This window comes from Uranotaenia lowii, chromosome 2 (genome assembly GCF_029784155.1).
Source record: "Uranotaenia lowii strain MFRU-FL chromosome 2, ASM2978415v1, whole genome shotgun sequence".
NCBI lineage: Eukaryota > Metazoa > Arthropoda > Insecta > Diptera > Culicidae > Uranotaenia > Uranotaenia lowii.
In genome coordinates this window covers 427,955,813-427,980,949 of record NC_073692.1, presented here as the reverse complement: position 1 = coordinate 427,980,949, position 25,137 = coordinate 427,955,813, and the positions used below count along the sequence as shown (strand labels likewise).

At 35.1% G+C, this 25,137-nt stretch overlaps 2 protein-coding genes across 3 annotated transcripts in view; one reads left to right on the top strand and one right to left on the bottom strand.

Moving 5' to 3' along the window:
* The window catches only part of LOC129749921 (uncharacterized), a 44,827-nt gene extending 20,883 nt beyond the window's left edge, over positions 1 to 23,944 (bottom strand). Inside the window, exon 1 of one of the 2 annotated variants that reach the window (XM_055745052.1) lies at positions 23,645 to 23,944. In XM_055745052.1, coding sequence (XP_055601027.1) covers positions 23,645 to 23,780 — 136 coding nt within the window. In that variant the 5' untranslated portion in view covers positions 23,781 to 23,944. The remainder of the gene's footprint in view (positions 1 to 23,644) is intronic. The other variant, XM_055745051.1, reaches the window with a different exon arrangement.
* LOC129749922 (uncharacterized) lies at positions 13,973 to 19,019 on the top strand. Its single transcript, XM_055745053.1, has 3 exons — positions 13,973 to 14,113; positions 14,174 to 14,479; positions 18,924 to 19,019. The coding sequence occupies exons 1-3, from the start codon at positions 14,063 to 14,065 to the stop codon at positions 18,927 to 18,929; spliced, it is 363 nt and encodes a 120-aa protein (XP_055601028.1). The 5' UTR covers positions 13,973 to 14,062; the 3' UTR covers positions 18,930 to 19,019.
* Positions 23,945 to 25,137: the final 1,193 nt, after the last annotated feature.

Sequence of the window (25,137 nt, the reverse complement as noted above, 5' to 3'; positions counted from 1 at the left end):
AGGTATCAGAAAGGGGTTGACTCAAATAGCGGCACGTTATCCAAACAATCGGGAAAATTGTGCCTGGTCTTTTATTTTATAGATTTCATCATTTACCTGAGAAAACCTATGTCCATTGAGGAAGTTTAAAAACTTTTTAAAGCTTTAGAGCTCTTTTCCACAAAGAGTAAGGAAAGATAGTAAGTGTTTGAGGTTTAGTTTCTTGAAATTGGATTCACTTATAACGTGTTGTCCCAAAATACGAAAACGTAGTTGAGCAAATGATGGGCAGTTACATATCAGGTGGAAAGAATCTTCTACGTCTGATTCACAACTTCCACATACAGGAGATTCAGCACGCTGAATTTTATGCATGTGATAATTGAGCTTACAATGGCCAGAGAGTGCTCTGATCAGGATACTACAATGAGATTTACACAGAGTTAACAAATATTTTGATACCATCTGAGAGGGTTTTTCTAAGAATAATTTGGTTTGGCGACAAGTGTCCAACTCCTCCCAATATCGTTCATGTTGGACAGAAGACCAAGCATTTATTTGGTTTCTGACCCAGCATGGCGAAATTGGGACAGCCGGTTCTGGACCACAAAATTCCTTTTCCGATCCAGCTCTGGCGAGTTCGTCGGCGCACTCGTTTCCAAAAATTCCCGTGTGACCAGGTACCCATAAAAGGTTTAAGCTGTTGCTTTCAGCAAGTTCTACGACGGCTTTTCGGCATGCGATTACCAGTTTAGATCTGGTGCTAGAGGCGTTTAAAGCTTTTAAAGCCGCTTGGCTGTCTGAGCAGATATAAATTGTCCTAAACATGATTTTCTTTTGCAGCGCAATTTGCACAGCATACATGATAGCATACAATTCGGCCTGGAAAACAGTGCAGTATCTACCTAGAGGTTGAGAATGTTCTATGTTCAACTCGTGACTGAAGATTCCTGCACCAGCGCGGCCGTTCGCTAGTGAACCGTCTGTATAGAAAACTATATGCGAGGACATTTGTTCCTCCACAAAACCTGATGTCCATTCTTGGATTAGAGGAAATTTTGTGTTGAAGTTTTTATAGGGAAAGTTATTCGCAAGTGTTAAATCATTGGGTGCTGTGTGGAACAAATTTATTCGGAGAAATTCATGCCACACATTTGTATGGGTCGGAAGTCGCACAGCATAGTCAGGCTGCCAAAAACCGACCGCCTGTAATCGAAAGGCACATGAAAGGGCTTCCTGTTTAAGGAACACATGTAAAGGTTTTATAGAGAATAGAGCTTCAAGAGCGGCTATAGGTGTTGTTGTGAGCGATCCGGACATCCCCAAAAGACACATTCTTTGAATATGATTTAGTTTTGTCCGAACTGTAGCAACTTCACCTTTTTGCCACCATACTAAGCATCCGTAGGCCAGCATAGAGTGTATCCAATTAATGATGACATCGGGAATTCCGTGGTGCTGCGCTGCATTTACAATTGAGACGAATGATACATTATCGAATGCTCCTTCTATGTCTAGGAAGGCTCCTAAACAAGATTGTTTGTTGGTAAAAGCTTTTTCAATTTGGTACACGATATTGTGCAAAAGAGTAATCGAGGATTTGCCAGTTTGATACGCATGCTGCGTCTCATGGAGAGGATAACGTGTTAGACATTCCTCTCGTATATAATGATCGATTAAACGTTCCAGAGTTTTTAAAAAGAATGAGCTTAGACTTATAGGGCGAAAACTTTTTGCCTCGTCGTAAGAATCTCTTCCACCTTTGGGAATGAATTTTACATTTATTTTTCTCCACAGTTTAGGGATATACCCGGTTGCAAGACTGCTTACCATTACTTTTTTAACTACGAATTTGAGATGATCATAACCCTTTTGAAGAAAAATAGGAAGAACCCCATCTCTACCGGGAGATTTATACTGAGCAAACCCATCGATTGCCCATTTTAGAGATTCATCAGTTATAACTTTGCGAGCGAAAAACCAGTTTTCCGAACTACTTGAGAAAAATTCTTGTTCAACAGCAAAGGTTGACTGAACACAACCCGGAAAATGAATATTGTACAGACATGCTAATGTGTCTTCATCACTTGAAGTGTAATCTCCATTTAAGGTTTTTAGATTAGATACCTGATAATGATTTGATTTAGCCAATACTTTGTTGAGTCTACACGCCTCATTTAAGCCTGAAATGTTTGTACAATAGGTCTGCCAGCTTGAACGCTCAGCCGCTCTCGTGGCTTTCCTGAAGGCTCTTCGAGCAGACTTAAAAGCTTCAAACCCTTCCGTACGTCGTCTATTCCACGCACGTCTGCCGCACTTCCTCAGTTTTGCAAGGTTTGAATTCCACCATGGTGTGGTTTTTTTATGTATTCTTAAAGTGCGAAGTGGGCATGCCTCTTCAAAGGAGCTCACTATCTTTTCTGTCATGTTATCCACGACATCGTCTAGATCAGCAGGAGTGTTTATTTGAGGAAAGTATCCATGAAATCGGGTAGCTAAATTATCCAAGTATTGATCCCAATTTGTAGCTCTTGGGTTTCTAAACGAGACAGTATTCAGGAACGCCCCTAAATGTTCAAAGTAGATGAATCTGTGATCAGATAACGATTCTTCTTCTGGCAGATGCCAATTACATAATTCCAGTGAAACGAATCTTGAACAAAGAGTGATATCAATGACTTCATATCTATCGGTACGAACAAAAGTCGGACTGTTTCCTAAGTTCAGTGTTTCTAAATCAGTGCTACTCAAATACTCCATGAGATTGGCACCTCTTAGATTGGTATTTGAGCTACCCCAAATAACATGGTGAGCATTTGCATCACAAGCTATAATAATCGGAATTTTGTGAAATTCGCAGTATGTAACAACTTTCTTCAAACTTTCCGTTGGAGATGGTGGCTCATAAGGCGAGTAAGCTGAACAGTAAATGTATTTCCTCATAGTGCTGTTGCTCAACAAAGAAACTTCTATAACACAGATATCCCTAGTAGTTAGTTCCGGCAATAAGATCGCATTGATAGCATTATTAACAAGAATGCAAGCACGAGGCATTTCTCGAGCGTTTGCCATTCCTACTTTGCTGAAAACAGTAAAGTTAGGTGCGACCATGTTCCCGATATAAAAATTTCCCTTTCTGAAATAAGGTTCTTGGACCAATGCAATAGATGCTTTCCCATTCTGGACGAGCCGACATAAATTAATTGCTGCTGTTCGTTTATGTTGAAGGTTAATCTGTGCAACTTTAATCGAAGCCATGGCTGTGATTAAGAATGAACAAACCAACGTAGAACACAAAACAAACAGCAACAACTTTTTTTCTATTTATAAATTTCAATCGAACTAAATTGATCATCAATGTGTGAACTGAAAAGAAATCGGATGCAGCGATATTGAGCGCATTTTCCATGAAAGGAGAACATAAGAGCATTGAACTGTTTAAGCAGAAATTGTTTACCACATGGGAATTGCTGTTGTTGATGTTGTTGTTGTTAGATTTTATCATATATAATCAAAAATTATTTATCATTTGTATCAAATCAATATTATTATTTCTTGCTAACGATAGAGAATCTTTTGCGTCCCCCCTACCCTCGTTATTACGAGCTTCCTCGGCGCAAGTACCTTGAATATTGGGAACACTATCGGAGGAGACAGCTTGTATTGTTGCGTTGATGGCAGTAAACACTATTGTTGTACCCTCCTTGCACAGGATTGCTAAAGATTTTTCGCTTTGAAATAACCTATTTTTCTGATCTTTATTATACTATACTATTATCAGATTATTAAATCAATAAAAAGCCCTTTATTCAACTAGTATTTAATTTTGACAAGTACTTCAACGTCATCGAACACGTAGTCATTTCACACAAAATTGACAGGTTTTCATAAAATATTGAGAGACCGTAGTTGAAATCATAATCTCATATCAAACGAAATTTGGTAGATGTCTAAAGTTTACACTAAATATATTGCAAATTTGTGAAAAAAAAGTTCCCTGATCTAATTTTAAAAGAACAAATTTTTGATAAAAATCAGTTTGTGTTCAGCTGAAAATAACAAATATAAAGATGAATTTGAGTTTATTTAAAAAGTTTTGTTTAACTGAAAAACCTCATTTTTTCAGGTAATCCACAGAAATAAAATCATAGAATTTTTTCAGACACGAATGCAACAAGGATGGTAAAGTGTCGTAAAAAAAGAAGAATTTTTATTTTAAACATTTTCTGTATCTGATGAAGAAAAATAAAATCAAAATTATTCATCTGTAATTGCAATACGTTTTCTGGAATGTAAAAAAAACGACTCTGAATCTCCAGATCCGAATTGAAGTGAAATTTGATCCAGAGCTCTCAAACATGAATTCGTAATTGAATTTCTGATGTTCGCAATCTTAAATCGTTATTTGAATCTTTTGTTTTTAATCCTACTTGTGATTCTGAAATAAAATATGAATTTGAATTATGGATCTGATTTTGAGTTTTCAATTTTTGAATGCCATTTTGGAGCTTTGTTATGTTTTAATTTTGCATGAGAATCAAGTTGAGGACATCGAATCTAAATATTTAAACACAAAACGAAAACTCAGAATGGTTTCTAATTTTGATTTTTTTTATATTCAGAGAATTTTTGTCTAATTATTGAAAATACATATGAATTTCAAAAATCATGAATTATATTCTTGATGAAATGCAAAACCAAATTTAAACCAGGATTTTAAACCAGCTTTTCATTTCTTATGATGGTTTGAACTGGAAATTAGGAATCCTAAACTGGTTACAGAAGTCGAAATATAAAAAATACAATTTTGATTTTGATAATATGGAAACAGAACCACCGAAATTAGTTTAATCTCTTTTGACATCTAACATTCAGGATTCAGTGTTATCAACGAGTGAATGTTTTTTTTTTAAATCATTAGTTTTTTTCATTAGTTCTGAATCAAAACTGTTGTTCTTAAACAACCTTACTCAATCATCAAAATTTGTTTATAAATTTAAAAATTTAAGTGTAGAGTAGAAATTCTCTCTTTATCTTTCTGCAAACTACAATGCGGCACTTTGGAGCTCTGAAATTTTGAAAATAACAGTTTTCGACTCTTGCGACTTAGAAGATTGCCTATCGCTGTTCTAAACGCATCTTTAAGGGAGTATAATCTAAATTAAAAAGTTTGAATTTATGAGACTGTAGCTCCAATCATCACCGATAGTTTTGAAACTCTAAAATCGATGATTTCTAATTAGAACAGTATTTCTGAAAATTGAACGATTTGTTTCTGACAATCGGACAGTGTTGCTAAATTCTTTTTTCATGAGAAAGGAGCACTCTGTTTGCGACGCTATAAATTTTTCCTCACTACACTTACAGCTTTTTTCGATCTTGGACAAAGTTGGTCGCATGTATTGAATTTTGTTTTGCATTGCATGAACAGAAAACATAAAAAAAAACCATAAAACTGACATCTCTGAACAAATTTTCGCACTTACTATACAAGACATCCAATGAAAACCCAGACACACTATAAAAATTTGCAAAATTCTGTATGTCTGTTCCCTATAGACTCGGAAACAACTGAACCGAATTGCATGAAACATGGCAAGAGGTGTCTTTGATGGAGGAAGGTTCCTATAATAGTTTGAGACCCCTCCCACTCTCTGGAAGGAACAAAATAAACATGTTTGAATAATAACTCGAGAACCGATCATGCAAATGGAACCAAATTTTGTATGGGAGTGTATTTGGATACGAAAAGTGTTCCTGAAATGGTTTCGTACCCCTCCCTCCTTTTAATAAGGAAATAGGAAGCGGGGAGGGGGTGGCGCCCATACAAATTTTCGCACAATTCGAGAACTAATCAAGCAAACGGAACCAAATTTGGCATTCGAGGATATATGGGTTAAAAGAATAATTTAAAGATGGTTTGAGACTCCTCCTTAAAAAGAATAGAAAATGGAGAGGGGCCTCCCATACAGTTTTTTGCAAAACTAATCAAGCAAATGGAACCAAATTTGACATGGGTGGTTATTTGTGTACGAGAAATGTTTCTATGATTATTTGGGACTCCATCCTCTTTGATTGGGGAGATACTAAGGGGAGGGGGAGAGGAGGTCTTCCATACAATTTATTGCTTCATTCGATAACTAATCATGCAAATGAATCCAAATTTCACATAGGAAGGTATAAGGTTACGAGACAAGTTTTTTCGATGACACCCATCTGTGCTTCCACTAGGGGGAAAAAGGGGAGAGGGGGTCTCCCATATAGTTTTATGCATTATTCGAGAATTAATCGAACAAAAAAGAAACAAATTTATCATGGAAGTATATTCGAGTACGAGGTATGTTTATTTTTATGTTTCGAGACCCCTTCCTCTCTCAAAGGAGAAAAGGGAAAAAAGGAGGGAGATTTTCATACAATATTTTTGGATCACTTGAGAACTGATTCTGACCTGAATGACTTATAAAGTTAAAGGGTCATTAATAAATATTATTATTATTATTATTATTGAGAACTTATTATTCAAATTTAATAGCAAAGGGTATTTGAGTAGAATTTTGTTTCTTTGTTTGTTTAAGGCTTCTCCCTTCTTTCACTGATTCGTTAGGAAGGGGGAAGAGGAGTTCCCATACAATTTTTTTTATAACTCGGGTGCTAATCTAGCAGAAATTGGGAGGAGGGGCTAACAAATTGGGAGAGAAGAGAGGTGCCATATGTTTGTTTCGATAAATTGAAAAGCTCATAAATTAAATTTAACTTAATTTAACAGGGGAGAGTAAAAAAAACCCTTTTCACCTTTAAAAAAAAAAGAATTCCGCACAATTTTTTATCTAATTTGAAAGAAAAAGTATTGCATCACGGAAAATGTTTCTCGTAAATGAGTGTTCTAAAAAATTATAGATTTTTTATAGAATGATGTTACATTTTAAACTAGTTGATTGAAAATTTGATCAACTTTCACCTTCTTCTGTGTCAGGAAAACATATTCTCAAATATGGATGGTAGAAAGTGAATTTTGAAATACCGATTTCCTAAAAGTTTCAATTGTTCTCGAAATTGCTCTCGATTCCATCGTACCGGAAGGACGTAAAAACGGAACCATCCTTTCTACGTTGAACACTTACGTTGGTGCCTAAGCTAGTCTCCTTAAACCAAATACCACGTTGCATACAAGATTATTCTCGAGAAAAAGTTTCCTTCAGCTGATAGCTAGAGCAAAAAGATCAATCATCTCGCTTTCCCAAAATGTTTTCATTTCGTTTTTTTCCCCGATGCACAAACGCCCTCTCTTTACGTTCTCAAATATGTTGTTTTTAACAACATTCGTTACCAAAATAGAACGAACAAGGAAGGAGAAAGGTGAGATTCTCCAGTTGTAGGTTTGTGAGGGAGACAATTTTCCCTGTAAATGAAAGTCACTTGATCTCTAGGTGGCTAATGATGGTGTCTTCTGGACGAATTCCGTCTGGTGTGCTTGCTTCACATTTTCGCCACCGTTTTTTGGGACCCTGAAGTGGAAGCACGTTTGAATTATTCATGTTTTGACGCTCGGCAAAGGCGATAATTAAAACATTGAACAGGAGAATGATTAGATTTCACAAAATTCACAAGTCACTTTATTGGCGACACAAAAATCACGAAGGCTATCGAATGGGGCTCACAGTTTGTCCTAGCAGGCGGGTTTTCTTTTAAAACGATAGCAAATAAATAAGGCAATGCACTTTCAACCACAGTCGGCGCCTGCTTCGTTTGAAGAAAGGAAGAAAAGTCCTGATGCAACAAGACTTTGAGCTTCGAAAATGGAATTTGTCACGTTTCAACTTTCCGTTGCCGTGAATGTCCAGTTACCCTACCAAGAGCGGTCTGAGATATGATGTCACCTTTCTACTTTAGATTACGTTGCACTGGTTTTGTGGCCCTTCCGGCAATGTCTGGCGATTGCGAAACATCACGTCACTGTTTTCGTGGCGATAAAGTGGGACGCATTAAAAATGGCCGGGGCTACCGCTAGCTTTCACCCGTTCTATTTAGTAGGAAAAGTTACGCACCATCAAAGGTCGGCAAGCGCCCGATTGGATTGGAGATTTTCCAATTAACATTTTAATTTTAAACAACGACACTACACTATAAATTCCATAATATTTCTGAGACGACGCCCTCCTTGATGGCAGCAAAACGGGCCGAGAACTCTTTTCAAGTGCCAAAGATCAAAAGCACCATAAATTATGTAACGACGTTATGCGGATGAGTCTCGATTAATTTGTCCGGTACATTCTGAGCTTTGGTGATTATTTATTTATTTTTGTTTAAAAAAAATATCTCTCAAAAAAGCACGTCGAACGATTTGAAAAGATTTTCACGTGATATTGGCTTTATTCCAGGTTGTATGTATGTATGTGACAAGTCTAAAGACATTTTAAAATAATTATTTTCTTTTGGGTTCAAATAGTTATTAGAGCTTTGATTATGGAAACACCAGATGTTTCGTATGGGTTTTGAAAATTTTTCGAAAGTTAATAAAAAAAAAATAGACGCAATTAGCTGATAAATAAACACGAATAAAAGTATATGTTAAATGGAGAAATACCAACCTTTTTTCAAACAAACATATTTTGGTGTATTCCTTTAAGACAACTTAAAGCTATGAATCATTAAAATTAGATATGGGTCATTCCATACCAAGTGACAATGAAAATGCATCGACTCTCTCCGATTTGGCTCTATATCAGTAGGATGATTAATTTTAATGTAAATAAGAAAAATCCAAAGTTTTGGGCGCCCTCATTCTTAGAAATTTGGCCTTTTTTCACAAACAGAGCAACTGCGAAACCGTAAAAGCTACAGATGAGATAGGACAATTGCGATAATCCTCAAAATGCCCCTACTTTTTTCGATTTTTATGGCGCCAATGTGTTGAATGTTTAGTGTTAAGTTTTACATAAGAATCACCGTTCCAAATATATTCAACTTTTATGATGAAAAGTAAGAGAAATTGATTTTTTTACCTTTTTTCCAAAAACAGCATTTTTTTATAGTGAATATATGGCATTGGCGCCATAAAAATCGAAAAAAAAAAGTTGGGGCATTTAAAAATAATCGCATTTTAAGTTTTGAATATTATGGAATTATGTTCAGTAAGTTATGTCGTGAGACAGAATACTATGTAAATAAATAAAATAAGTTTTAAAATACAAAAATATTGTACCTGGCAACCCAAGCAACCAAAACTTCCATAAAACAGGAACAAAAAAGCTTACTCAGCTCCATCAAATTTTCTATACAAAGCGTGCAGCAAATCTTATCTATTAAAAGTGTCAGTCCAACCTTGGGATACATGTAGATTTCTATCAAACGTTCTTATAAAAGTAATTAAAAATATCAGCTGTTAATGATAGAACAATAAATAAATAACATTTTATAAACTTCGTGGGGTCCTTTAAGGTAAGTCTGTTTTGAACGGTAAATAGCGTGATTTGCCAATCGTTATCCCATGATGCAAATACTAGTATTCAACAAACTTCTTGCCAGCCTCGATAGATAACTTACTGAGGATGCTAGTCTAGTAAATAGCTAGTGAAATACTAGTATTTGGATTTTTCAAAAACTGTGGCTGAACTCAAAAGAATTCATCGATTGTTTTTGAAATCATAGCCTATTTGAAATTCCTGGATGATTTAATATGGAAAAATTTCTTCTGCCATTCAAATTTCCAAACAAAATTGAAACGTTTGCGCTTACTTATACAGAAATCAACCAAATCCTCTCAAATTTTACACTGATGCTAGGTGACCCAAATTAAGATTGTCAGAATTTTTTCAGCAGCCCGGAAAATTCCGGTCAATTTTATCTAAAAACCTGGCAAATTCCGGGCATTTCATTTCAAAATTGTCGGCCAAAAATCCGAGCAAGTTTGGTCAAAACAAAAAAAAAACTAAACAAAAATGAAAAAAAAAAAATCGTCAAAACTCATCTGCAGATTCCATACCGTATTTTGGGCTCTCAAAAAACTTTCCATGATTATTTTTATAAAACTTGCTCAAATGAACTCATAAATAACAAATATTACAACACATTTTTTTCCTGCTTTGACAGATAAAGTGAATTAATCCGGGCAAAACTTGGGCTTTTTTCAATGAAATCCGCGCAAATTATGTATTAAATATCCGGGCAAACCCGTATAAAATCGAGCAATCTGGCAACATCACCCAAAAGGCATCGAAAAAACTTATGGGAGCAAAAAGTCCATTTTTGCAGCGGTCTTTTGCACATCCATTTATTCTTTACCAGGCCGCACAACTAATACGTTGATTACATTCAACTGAAAAAACTCGATTTGTCTTTTAATATGACATGTAATTTTGCTTAATAAGTAAATATTTACGTTATCTTAGTAATTTAAATAATTTCTGTGCTTTAAAACTGTTTTACACTTCGAATTTCCAAATTGATTGCATTGATTTTCAATAATTTACCTTAAATTCAAAGACACTTCATATTTTCATACTTCATTTATTTTTGTACTTAAAGTTGAAGTTTTAAGTTACATTTTTATTAGATTTATTTTCAAATCCTTCATCCCGACCATCAACCTAAAATTTTATGCAAAGAATCTAAAGATTGTTCTGAAATACCACGGTTTCTCAAATTTTGAGACGACTAATCCAAAAAAAAAATCTATTTCATGTCAACAGCGAGCCTCTTTATTTTGATTGAAATATTGTCTAAGTATTGTACAGTGGGGAAATAACGACCCTAAATTCTAAAACAAATCGAAGTCGATGGTTGTAAGATCTGCAATTTTACTGATCATGTTTGAAATTTTTTCAGAAATCTACCGTCGAGTTAGACCGAAGAAATCTGATTGAAGTTTTATTTGGTCCTTATTACCCGGAAAAATAAATAGTCATAACTTCGTTAAATTTTATTCGATCAAAACAGTTTTTAGCTTAGCTTAGCTTAGCTTAGTTGACTACTCATATCCACCTTAAATCATTGAACTTGAAGTGCTCAGATATGATCATTCATTTTAAAATTCAGATTACATATTTGATTAAACTTTGTTAAACTTAAGCACTTCAAACTCCATGATCGCTGGCGTGGCTAAGCAGATCAAGTTCTACCTCGCCAATGGTTGCTACTCCGTGATTGATCGAGGCCATCAGCTTTGCGCAAGAGCCAAAAGAATGGTGCTTGGGACTAGCAGTACATTCATAATGCACAAAACTCATGCTCTCCCTTTGAAAATGATCAATAACGGCGCCGGCCACGTCCTAGTTGTCAATGAGGAAGGAAGAAAGGATTGTTAGTAGGATACTTCATAGGATCAATTAACAACCATCTGTCTCTTTATATTCCAAAGATTAATTTTGAAAAATTCATAAACAATGGTAAGTTAATATCACCATCTATAGAAACCGTCTATACGTCTGCGAATCTATAATCAAATATCCATGGAAAGGGCTTTGTTAGTTGGGAAAAGGTTATAGATCAGGATCCATTTTGGTTAATGGTGCGATCGAGTTTTCCTACACCTCCTATGCTCCTAGATTTTTCTTAAGGAAACTCCTATTTCTAACTTTGAGGCAGTGAAAAAAAGTTAAAGAGTAAACCCGAGCAGACTTTGATGCCCAAATCGATAGCAAATTGAGATTAAAATATGGTATCAACAGTAGAATGATAGCATCATTTGCTATTGGTTTTTATATGATAGCAAAACTGAGCATTATTATGGTTTCAATAATTTTTTTCTAACAGCTAGCTGAGACCAAAACGAGGTACTAAAAGCAAAATGTTAGCAACTTTTAGAGCATCATTTTATCAGATAGCAAAATCAGCCATCATTAAGGTATCCCTTTTAAACCAGAGATTAAAATAATTACATAAATTAGAGAAAAAAGTCCATAGAAAAATAGGCATCATGAATTTCGATGTTCTATAAAATTATGCCAGAAAAAAAATTTTTAAACAAAAATGTAAGCATATTCCACCGTCGATTTCCTACGATTGCAAAAGTTTCTTTCATAAACTTGCGTTTATTTGTAAAAATTCATACTAAAATAAATTATTGAGATATGGAACAGCAAGAAAAATCCTTCTTGGATTCATGAAAGAGACGTCTTACAAAACCCTTTAAGTGTTCGAGTTTTTTCTAGCAGTGGTTTTGACATGAATACAATTTATCCAAGCCTTCCAATGTTCTTACCTTTTCCTGGAATCAAAACGAATTTGTTAAGAAGGTAAGCTCTCGTTCATATCAGTTGTTCACAAAACTATAATAACTGAAAAAAGCTGTTTTAAAAAACCACTGGTTATTTCAAACACGCTTGTTTGTGATAAAAAAATTTTAAAAATTTTCATTTTGTTTTTCATTTATCGATCTTTCACTTTTTTTTTGTTTTGCAAGCTGGGTTGCCAGGTGCCCAGATTTGTCTGTAAAACCAAGACTTTTGACCCTTCGTCCAGATATTGGTCAGACACAAATTTTGCCCAGATTTTTGCTGAGAGTGCCCAGATTTTACAGACTTTCAAAATTGACAGATAAATTCAATATTAATGTATCAGATTTGATATGTAAGTGGCAGATTAGACTAAAATCTGGCTTGTATTCTTTGGTATGACCAATCAATCATTAAACTTTTTTTTTAAATAAGATCAGCATGGTACGTGGTAGGAAACAGTGTTTGTTATATAGTTATCAACTCGAAAATAACCCGAACACCATAGCAAAACCACACAACCCCCCCCCCCACCCCCCTCCCTCCGCTCACACGATTCGCCAAATTTAATTTCTCGTTTAGTACCAAATTTGTGATTTTCCTTATGCACAGACACACACAGACTTTTTTTCAAAATTGCCCAGATTTTTCATCCTCAACACCTGGCATCCCTGTTTGCAAGTCAAGAATAAATATATTGTGGTACTAGCTATTTTATATCAACCGGTTGGTATCGGAGGTGCCAGGTGTTCTGACTGGTAAGGATTTTTCCTTATTTTCGAGAGACTGTCCTGATTTAAAAAAAAAACTCTTGAGTTGTCTTGATTTTGGAAAATTGGTCTCTGAAATGCCCTGATTATCATGAAAATATATCAAATATTATCGAATAACTTTGAGAAAATCGAATAAATCTATAATAAAATTCTTAAACCCTTTCAACTGATGGATGGTGATCTGATATGAACTGCAGGCCAACCAAGAAACTGCTTACTATTTTTGCATAAATCATTTTGTGTAATCTAAGCAGAGTTGTTCATCATTTTCATGAACCAAGAGGTTTCCCGATTTTTTGCTTCACGTTGTCCTTTTCTTTGGTTAATCTTTATTTGAAACGGCTTTGGGCTCATACCTCTCCGCGTTGTCCTGACCAAGGTGTGTAAGTATAGAAGGTGTTACCGAATACCAAATTCCCGATTCAGGCATTTTGGCTATTTAGCAACTGCGGAACTCATGGAGTTTGTTTAACAACAAACCACAGAAAAGCTGAGCAAATAATCTAATGTGTGTAAACAAACTCAATGAGAGCCCCGCACACTCATAGCCTACTTACTGAAAACGTCGGAGAGCCTCGTGTTTCAAAAAACCTTGGTCCTGACTATTGGCAGAATCACCTGGCACCTCTGGTTGGTATAAATTCCGCATGCGGTGCACCAGGCATTACTGGACCGGAAAACGAAAAAGGGCGAAACTCACAAATTAAAAAAAACTGAGTTCTTAAAACATTTCTTGATAACAAAAGAAACGATCAACAACTAAATGTTTGCTCTATCTTAATTGTCATGAACAAAATATTTAATTTTTATTAAATATTCCGAAATATCAAACATGTTTTTATAGTTTCAAGTTATTGCTGTACAGCCAAGGAATATTTCTTTCAATATTTCTTGCTGTACAGCTCCTTTTCAAAACAGTTTAACCTTTTTGAGAAGCTACAACATTATTGACTAATAAAATAGTTTCGCCTTTTTGAGAAGTTTAACCAGAATTCATTCAAGTTGGCACATAAACAAAAGCCGAAAAATTAATCTCCGTCGTTTTAATCCTCTAAAAAAGTGTAACTTTCTCCGGTCTATCACGGTTTTGCTAAAGGTATGAAACCGGATGCTGGAGACCACGTCCGAGAATATTTAGCTTTCAAAAAGGTGAGTTTCGAAACGAGTTTTTTTTATAACTTAAACATTGTGTTATGATTCCGTTTTCAGTCCAAGTACACAATAAGAATGCGTAAGTCGGCAGAAGCAACGGGCGACAGCAATTTTGGCTGTAAACATGAGAAAACCCCTATTTGTGGATTAGTCGTCGATTGCCCAACACATGACGAATGCGTTAGTACACAATCTGCACGGATGATGCTCAACAGTAATCCGGAAGGTAACTCGCGACCGGAGGGTGGAAAAAAGAGGAAGGATAAAGAAAACCAAAGGGAAAGCAATCTGAATCTGAATCTGAACGATTTTACTGTATGTAATAGTATAGGCCATCAGGAATTCGACAAAAAGTGGCTACAGGTAAGTTCTTTGAAATATTTTAAATTATCCTAATGGAATTTTAAAGAAAGAACATTCGCTTAAAAACGTTCTGCTTTCGACTAATCAAAAGAATATGAAATTGCCAATTCTTCAGATTAGTACATATTTGGCAACAGGTTGTGGACATTCGTAGCAGGAACTAAAATCTTATATTATGCATCTCTCTGTGAATTTTCGCGATTCATCTTTTTATCATTACGCATTGAGAGAATGAACGCCTTTACGTATACTACTTCATGATTCAATGATTTATTTTTCTGAAAATAGAATTCTAAGTATTCTGTATTTATGTACAATGTACATATTGTGATGAGTATATGTTTTGGAGAGTAAAAAAAAACGCCAAAATGTGTTAGCTGCATAACAAACATACAAACCTTACATGAACAACCTTTTAGATTTGAAAAATTATGCATATCCATTGCTTGACACTTGACGGTCCAGTTTGCAATAATGTTTCCAGTGAATTGTAAATATGACAACGTTTGCCATGATATGCCATTGAATATTCCCTATTGTTGTTGCATAAATGCAGGCGAGTATTTTTCCTTTCGTATTATTCTATTGTTATGAGCATTCAATGTACCATGAATATCGCCTAAATGCAGTTGCTTGTTAAAAGGCGACTCATGATACGTTTCTATGTTTTGAGGGTTATACTATCCTCTTTGCCGTGAAAAAACACCAATTATGCTATCATGCTTTGCTAGCTTAATTTTGTATAATTTTGCTCGAATTAAGGTGCTATAGTATAGAAAAGTGAGACCTCAATTTCGGCATTGTATCAGTACCTCATTAAAGTCTGCTCGAGTAGATATAATTTTGCCAGAAAAGTTTGCTCGGGCACCTCGTTTTTCGTAAATATTGAGAGCTTAAAGATGCTAAATTTTGCTGTAAAGGAATTTATTTGATGCTTTATATTGGCATGATTGTGCTCTCCAAGCTCTCGAAAAACGAGGTGTAGTTAAGGTCTCAGTTTTAGCAAAATTTGGCATCACTTTGCTAACCATGTATGAAAATTTGTGCTCTCATTTTTGCTGTGTACCACCTTATGTCAAGCAAAATGAAAGCAAATTTGGCTTTCAGGGCGTGATAGCAAAATTTGCTATAATTTTGCCATAAATGTCTGCTCGGGAAGTAAAAAAAAATGTATGAATTTTCTTTAAACTAACTTGTTTTCCTTATTCATGTTCCTGATACATTAATGTGTTTTCAAAAAGATCTTTTAGATTGAAGATACTCCTATCAAACTTCTAAGAGTATTGTAAATGTGAAAATGTTTAAATTATTGAAGTTTTGTTAATGGATAAAGTGACTCTACTTTTGTTCGTTCTAGTTTTTAATTTCTTATGTAGGTTGTGAAAACTGAATAAGATCGTTTTTGGAAACTCATCAGTGCAAATCAACTCTTTGCCTCAGTTTTATTTCGCGATTGCACGGAGAAAAAGAATCTACCAAAACAGTTAGCCATTCATAGTAAAAAAAAATTCAAAAAAAACACAAAAAATCACAAGAATATCAAAAAAGCACAAAACAAGTAAAAAACAAACCACAAATTAGATCAAAATATTTAAAAAATGATAATATGTCGAAAACTACAAAAATTATCAACAATTCAAAAAATGAAGATATGAACAAAACAATTCTTTTTCATGTAGGTTTAGAAATGACTAAAAAAGTTGAAAAATCAAGGAAGACTTAAATCACAAAACATTTGTAGCTAAGCTGTTGAAAAAGGTCCTTTCATATTCGTCACTGAAGTTAATACTGATGTTATGAAATCGCTTGGTACATTTTTGTACCTGAAAATGATCACATTTTCATATGTGATGAAAGGAATTAGAGAAACATGAACTATCAAAGAACGAAAGAACATAAGCCGTAAATATCATGAAAATTTCGAAAAAGATACAACGGCTCACCGACAGGACTTGAACCTGCAATCTCCGCTTCGGTACAACGGCGCGTTAGCCAATTCCACCACGGTGAACGTGATGGAACCGGCGAACACGAGCAATCGAGCTCTGCCGATCAACTGCTGGACCTTCTATCGAAACACCATGTATATCCCGCATGTGATCTTTTCCCTCTATTGATCTCTCTTGTTTCTCTAACCCCACCCATCGACTCGGGATTTTAGCCGAGCGAGCACATGGTCGATTGCTTCGGGTTTTGCCGCAACTTACGGTCAGATGAAGAAGCAATCAGTGCCGCTCAAGGTTCCGAGCAGACCAGTTACACAGGGAGGTGTTGCTCTGTTGAAATCAATACTGATGTTATGAAATCGCTTGGTACATCTTTGTACCTGAAAATGATCACATTTTCATATGTGATGAAAGGAATTAGAGAAACATGAACTATCAAAGAACGAAAGAACATAAGCCGTAAATATCATGAAAATTTCGAAAAAGATACAACGGCTCACCGACAGGACTTGAACCTGCAATCTCCGCTTCGGTACAACGGCGCGTTAGCCAATTCCACCACGGTGAACGTGATGGAACCGGCGAACACGAGCAATCGAGCTCTGCCGATCAACTGCTGGACCTTCTATCGAAACACCATGTATATCCCGCATGTGATCTTTTCCCTCTATTGATCTCTCTTGTTTCTCTAACCCCACCCATCGACTCGGGATTTTAGCCGAGCGAGCACATGGTCGATTGCTTCGGGTTTTGCCGCAACTTACGGTCAGATGAAGAAGCAATCAGTGCCGCTCAAGGTTCCGAGCAGACCAGTTACACAGGGAGGTGTTGCTCTGTTGAAATCAATACTGATGTTATGAAATCGCTTGGTACATCTTTGTACCTGAAAATGATCACATTTTCATATGTGATGAAAGGAATTAGAGAAACATGAACTATCAAAGAACGAAAGAACATAAGCCGTAAATATCATGAAAATTTCGAAAAAGATACAACGGCTCACCGACAGGACTTGAACCTGCAATCTCCGCTTCGGTACAACGGCGCGTTAGCCAATTCCACCACGGTGAACGTGATGGAACCGGCGAACACGAGCAATCGAGCTCTGCCGATCAACTGCTGGACCTTCTATCGAAACACCATGTATAGAGACAAGAGAGATCAATAGAGGGAAAAGATCACATGCGGGATATACATGGTGTTTCGATAGAAGGTCCAGCAGTTGATCGGCAGAGCTCGATTGCTCGTGTTCGCCGGTTCCATCACGTTCACCGTGGTGGAATTGGCTAACGCGCCGTTGTACCGAAGCGGAGATTGCAGGTTCAAGTCCTGTCGGTGAGCCGTTGTATCTTTTTCGAAATTTTCATGATATTTACGGCTTATGTTCTTTCGTTCTTTGATAGTTCATGTTTCTCTAATTCCTTTCATCACATATGAAAATGTCACTGAAGTTCCCTAACGAAGTCATTTTAGTCCCGAAGTATTCCACAAGTCAAATGGAGTTTTTTTTGCCAATGCTGCCATTCAAACCGCTAGTAGGCAAATCTAAAAACAAACAAAATCTAGGAAAATAGCCAAATTTCCGTATAGTGATTTCAACGCATGATCATTATCGTTAGAATTCACAATTCAACATTGAGCAACACTGAAATAACTAACTTTCGAACTAAAAATAAAATTATTCGAAAAATCCATTATTCATGAAAGCTAAAATCGTTCTTTAAATTTTTTTATTGTGTTTCTAATTTGTGCTTAAAATACTTTTCTGATGTTAAAATTGCTTTAATGATCGTTCTAATTATGCATTTTTTATTTGTTAATATAGCTTAATATCATAGTAACCATTGCCAATCAATTAGAAAATCTTGACACTATGAGTTTACTTATGATTCCTGTTAAAAAAACTGTTTTTTCGAACAACATATTTAAAAAAAAATATATATATATATATATATATATATATATATATATATATATATATATATATATATATATATATATATATATATATATATATATATATATATATATATATATATATATATATATATATATATATCCAGCGCAATTACTAAGTAGACTCTTGAAAAATCTGCTAAATCATCTTAACTAAGAACAGCTAGGAAATTTGACCTTAGTTTTGTTTAGCAAAAACTTGTACTTTCATCGGCAGATTGCAAAACACAAAAACCACATTTCATCCTATAAACTACCTTACCAAACAAGAAATTTCAACTTGGATACAATTGAGGTATACTTAGCTCTGATTTGTAGAATGATTTGAAGAAAGTATCAAGTAAAGCTGTACATTTTCTTCCATTTCCGGCATTAGCCCCTGCTATTTCAACAGCCAGTGCACAACGTCCACTAGAATTTCCACTGGTTTGTAAAACCTCTAAACACTAACAAAATTTGAAAAAACGCGACGCAAACTCAACTTCTGTACGAATTTTTGTCTCAAATAACAATTTACAAATAAAAATAAAATAATTTTTCAGGAGTAAAAATCAGCAGCGAAAATAACCACACCCGTCAGTCACGGTCGCCGCCTACTTCTCTTATTCGATCAAAACAGTTTTTAAGTCGAAAAATTTCAATGTGATGTGAATGTTCCTTGATGATTGACGGAATGCTACAGAGATCAAATTCATTAAAAAATGATCCCGCTTTCATGAAAAAAGTATTTTAATAAATTAACTTTTTGAAAAGACAAATTCCTATACAAAACTGTATATCTTGAGCCAAAATCAGTCGAACAATCTGAAACTTTGGGCGTGGTTGAGTCCATTTTTAAGCTTTAAATCGATATTGGTATTGATTGAGCCCATAGAAGGCTTTTAAAATGTGCAATCATTGGAAAAAATAGGACAACATTAGGCACTACATCAAATTTTCCTGTGCAACTATTGGACAAACAATTGTTTTTTTTTATGATTTTTTAAATTGTTATGTCACTTTTTTCGAACACTTGAATTTTTGGATTTCGTTGACCAATCCTGTATGAATCGACAGAAAAATAATTCAACATTAAAACCAAAATCTCGTGTTTAACTGTGCCTCACCCTGTTTACCAAATCCGGCTGAAACAAAATGGAACATTTTGATGTTTGGAAAAGGTTTTTTTTTTTCAGGTACTGCTGCCCTGAGAGTTTTTGTGCGTTAGTCCACGTCGTCGCGATGTAAATGTCGCTGGTAAAGCAACAGGATCAGCTGGTCCTCTTGACAGGTCCATTGGATGTTGGAAAAAGTTTTCCGAGCAAAACAAAAAACAACGTTAAAACGTTGGCGACTTTTGATTAGGCCATTGTGAAAATATTTCTTTATAAACTGAGAAACGGAGTTAAAATTCAGATCAAAGTTAAAATTCAGAATCTTTTCATCCAGAATTCGTATGCATAATTCTTCGAGTCACAATTCAAAATCAGAATACAAATGCATTCATAACATTAACTTACCACTGATATGTTTTTTTTTGTCGACTTCAAAATCAAAAGCCACACGTGAACTATAATATCTCGGCCCTTTGACACGTCATATTTGCCATGTGTAATCATCCCGCCAAGATGTCAGAGACCTTAATCTCACAGAAACATACACGTAGTGTGGGGGTAAGTTTATTTTTCTCATCACATCCTGCCCGCGTTCCAAAATTTGAACTGCACAGTTCTCGGTTCTTGGCGTGGCAGCCCGAAGCCATGTTTGTTCCTCAACTAACAAGTGGGTTCGCGTTTGTGAGGTAGAGCAGAAAAAAAACACACAGACCGGGATTTGCCTTTTTAATTTCCGCCTCGACAGATATTATGAACCGCCCAACGAGAGCCCATAGTCCGTGGAGTAGGAGACAAGGACACCAACAAAATAAAAGAGTAGCTAGTCTAGAAAAAGGTATACACCTCTAGTGAAATCATCAAGCGACCCTGCCCACCCTTATCGTATCGTTTTCCGGCATGAATGGCACAACAACGCGGTATCAAAACTACAAACACATTTTCTGGTTCATTTCTTGGTGCCCAATTTGTCATCGGGTTGAAGGCGAGGTTATGAGCAATCCTTGTCAGCTGACGAGATACGATTTATGGGCTGTTTTTTGCCTCTCATGAGATCAAGAATGCATCCTAGCCTATGTTATCAATTCCCATACAGGAGAGGGAAACTAAACTAGGTATATCAAGATGAGAATTCAGTAGTAGGATGTTAAAATTTCTTAAAATATATAGCAAAATATATACGATCATAGCTAAATTTTCGATATTCTCATCTATTTCTCATAAATGCACGATAGATTTGTCTGAATCAAAGCAATCGAAAGATTCCTTTTAATTCAACCACGGTACCGTTCAACCAAGTAGGCTCACAACACAACAGAGTGATAGATTTGTGTGTTTTGAAAAATTTCGCTCTATTTACAATTTGACATTGTGATCGTCCATTTTCTATAGGCGCACTTAGAATTTTACTTCTGACTGTTTTTAATTTGGTGACTCATTTTTTATTTACCTACATAGTATTCCGTCTCACGGCATAACTTGACGAACATAATTCCTAAAATTCACTCGGTGAATTTGGTGACTCAGTTAACCCTAATCCGTCTCAGATTTTTTTACCCATAAGAGTTCTAGACTGGAACCGCTTATTTCTCAAACGATTTGTACAACTTTCAGCTACTATAATGGTGTTTCTTTATTAGTACAAAATTGTTTAATTTGGATGATTCGGATCAAATCTGGGAAGAAAATGTTTTTAGTCAACACAAAATAATTTACAAAGTAAAAAATCTTACCCGAGTTGACTATGCATTTGTTGAGATGTGCATTTTTTTTCAAATTTTCTGCGTGTTACTGCATTTTATGGGCTGAACTAGGTATTTGTCTACAAGGTCGTATTGATTTGAGGTTTTGAATGAGTGTAGAATGAGGACAATTTGGGTTGCTCAAAAGTTTTCGACAAGGAAGCTTATTTTCAACAATACTTTAATATCAGGCATTTTCACTGCTCAATTGTTCAAATTATATGACATTTAAATTTTTATTTTTTTTATCCCTTATCACATCAGCATTCATTTGAAATAAAATCGAGATTTGACAATTCCTAGTACAAAAACCTACCTAACCTGATTCCAAAAATATAATCAGTTTTTTTTCTATCAGTTTTAGTTTTTGAGATAACTTATGAAAATAGGTAAAAATTCATTCAATAAATTTGTGTTCTTTTTGGCAAAAGTATAGGACAATAGAAAGACTTTGAAAATAAAGGTTTCTTATTCAATAATCAACTTTCCCAAAAACTACGAGTTGTTTTTAATTCTGAGAAAAAAATGAAACAATTTTTTTTCATTGTTAATTTTTTCTTCCAATTCTGCTAAATACGAGAATTTTGACGAAATATTTGAGAACATTTTAAGCAAATGGAATCCGTGATGTTCCTTGAAGCCTAATGAAGTCTAATTGTTTTGCAGATTTCAACAAAGCTGTTAAATGAATTGAAATCTTCAATATCAAATACTCAAAGACTTTCTTAAATGATGTCAGAAATAGTTGTATGAAAATTTTATTAAATCTTATCAATTCGTATTTCTAAAATCTGTAGAACTATTTTATTTTTATAAAACGTTGTTTTCTTAAACTAAAATATCTAGGCAATATCTGTATTCTTTATTGAATAAAGTAGTAATAGTAAATAGATTCAAAATTATTTTGATTTTACTCAAAATTTCCACACGCTTTATCTCAAAAACTTGAGGTGATAGACAAAATCTGAATAATAATTTGAATTCAGGACGCCGAAATCTTGAAAAATAAATTATTAAAACATAGGCACCAACAATTCTTTTTCCTTGGTACCAGTGAAGTCGTAAAAATATACCTGAAATTTCTAGTGAAGGGTGAATCACTTTGCAAACGCTGTAAAAATCCACTATTCATTATTTTTCTGTATTTTGAAAGTTGAAAAATATCCAACGCTGAATGAGCAATGACGAAAATCGATTTTGCTCAAACTTCAGGAAAAATACTCAATTTTGTCAATGGAACGTTGCAAATCAACTTGGCGTCGTGCTGCCACTGTGAGTTTTGGGATTAAACGTTATTTTGCTATTTTGAGAATCACCAGAAGAAGTTTTGAGGTATGAATTGTTGTTTTATTGATGTTTAGGACCCAAAAGCTTGTGAATCTATACTTGATTCAGAAAACTACGGAGCAATTCCATACAAAGTTGTGACCAAAACTATATTCCAATGTTTTTAAATATTTGATGATATTTCGTTAAGTTAATGAGAAGGAATAAAAAAATTTAATTTTTAAAGCATTCAGTACGTATAACTAGCATTTAACCCTTCGTTTCAGAAAGTAACAAATTTGCAACAATTAATGTATGGAAAAAGTGAAAAATCGTATTTTATTTTAAATTTTTTCTTAATGTACACATCATTTCTGACTGTTTAAAATGATTTTTCGGGAAAAATAAAAAATCATGAAATGAAGGGTTAAGAGTGATTTTACCAAACTTCTGGATCAAAAAGACAATTTGCAAAAAACGGTTTACAGTTTTGGCACCAGCTGCAAAACTACTGTACCGATTTCCATCAATAATACCATTTTGGAATCTTCTTAATATCTAGATACTCTGTTATAAAGTTTGAGTACTGTTGGTGGCATCGGAAAATTTGGATGTAAAAAATCTTTTGAGCTGATATCGGCCTAATGTATATAATCTATATGGTATTGCACTGGAATGAAGTAAAAATACCTACCAAAATATTACAAATGACTTGAAGTTAGAATTTTTACAGCCTTTTTTCTGTGAAGTAAGTAAATGTGGGACACTCTTGAAATATAAATTAATTTGGAAAAAATAACCTATAAATTTATCAATCATCCAAGTCCGTTATCCGTCAAAATAAATCTAAATTTTCAAAAAACGTTTTGCTGAATATTTGATTATTTTTTTATACCAATCTTCATTTTAACAGTGTTTCAATTTATCATATACCCACTTTGCACTGTCGTAAGTCTTAAGCTGAAATAATCGTATTAATCACTTTTAACATAGCGTAGCACTTTACACAAACACTTTGGACGGACTCACGATTTCGCTTTCGGAAAAAGGTACATTTGACAACGGACGTTTGACACATTTTGACAGAATCACACATGTAAATAGCGTTGGAAAGTTAACACGAATTGTAACAGAAACGGAGACAACACAAAACTTTCAAATTACCGTCGTTCAGTTGCTTGAGCTGTTGCAGTTTGTACATTAAATCCTCTACTTCCTGTTCCTTGACCGGAAGCGCCTCGGTCCAGTTGAGGAGCGCCAGGAGCGCCACAGCACAGCACACGTGTAGCTTAAAGAGCATGTTTGTCACCTTCACTGTCGGATTTGTCACACTTTGAACTCTGTAGAATTTAAGCCCAGAACAAGCACACACCGGAAACTGTCTGATGATGATTGTTTAGTGCTAAGTGCTAAGGTGCTAGTCGGCCAACGGATGTTGAATGATTGTTGAGCAACAGGCAGAACGGTATCCTTCTTATATACGAGCTCTCTTCTAGTGCGAGGATCCGAGCAGGCGGGAAAACAATTTTCCAGTTGCCCTTGGTGGTAACTGGTGGACGTTTTCGCGGGCTGCTTCGTTTGAGAGTGGGCGTGCAATTTGGGTGATTGGTAACCCTCCTTCGTCGATGGCAGCACTGCACACCACGTGCGTTTTGAAAGTTTGGATTGGAGAGCCCAAGAGAAAGAGAGAGCGTATTCGCATCTTCCGGCCGCGGCTGGTGCGTGGAAAAACTTCCTTCCTTACTCACAGGAAATAAATATCACAGTTTATTCGAGTAATTGTGACCACAACAAAAAAGAGGCACTAAGAGAGACAGAGAGATAATGAAAATTGCACTGCACTTTGCGTTCGTTATCAATGAGGTTGTTAAGAGTATGAATAATAGATTAATTTAGTGAATCAATCCCCATTCTGACGAGGGTGCCTTCAATGGGTCAATAAGGTAGATATTAAACTTTCAATTAGCTTCGTGGGCGCCATTGTTAATCTATCAATTAGGTTAGGATTCAAAAGTGGTAGGAAGCCAACAAATTGATGGGTAATTTACACCCCACTTTCGTCAAGTGGGTTGGCCAAGATTAGGAACACATGTTGCATACGTTGATAGGTAGCAAGATCCTAGACGTTTTACGATCGGCTAATGGGATGTTGTTGATTCTGCAACATCCAGTAGGACACGGGTCTGTTTAGTGCAAGACAAAAAAAAAACGCACGTTAAAAGCCTAACTGTGGCCGCGTAGTCGTAGGCAAGTGGTTTATGTTTTACTAGCTGTTAATTTACCCTCCTGTTTTATGGTTGTTGCGTTCTTGTTTCGATGGTGGTTTTTGGTTTACGATAATCCTTCTTTTACGTCAAAGCTTTTTTTTTTGGTTGCGTTTGCTAAGCAAGCTTTTTATTCTGTTTCAAAATCTTCACCAGCTAAATTTAAAAAAAAAAACTTTTTTCGAAATGTTTTTCAGACACGTCGACTTGTCATGGGTCCAGAGTTTTTTTTTGTTAAAAAAAAGCTTCCAAAAAAGTTAAGATTTCTAGGAAATTTGAAAAAAGGAAATAACTTTGATAAGAACAAATTTGAAATGAAAATTCAGCTTTTTTGGTTTTTTTTATGTTTAACTATTTTCAAAAACGATACAGCCCATTGTATCCCAATATTCT

Excerpts from the sequence above, each read along its gene's own strand:
- LOC129749922 (XM_055745053.1), top strand. The coding sequence starts at position 14,063 with ATGAAACCGGATGCTGGAGACCACGTCCGAGAATATTTAGCTTTCAAA. Across the intron at positions 14,114-14,173 it reads AATATTTAGCTTTCAAAAAG|TCCAAGTACACAATAAGAAT; the intron begins GTGAGTTTCGAA and ends TTCCGTTTTCAG.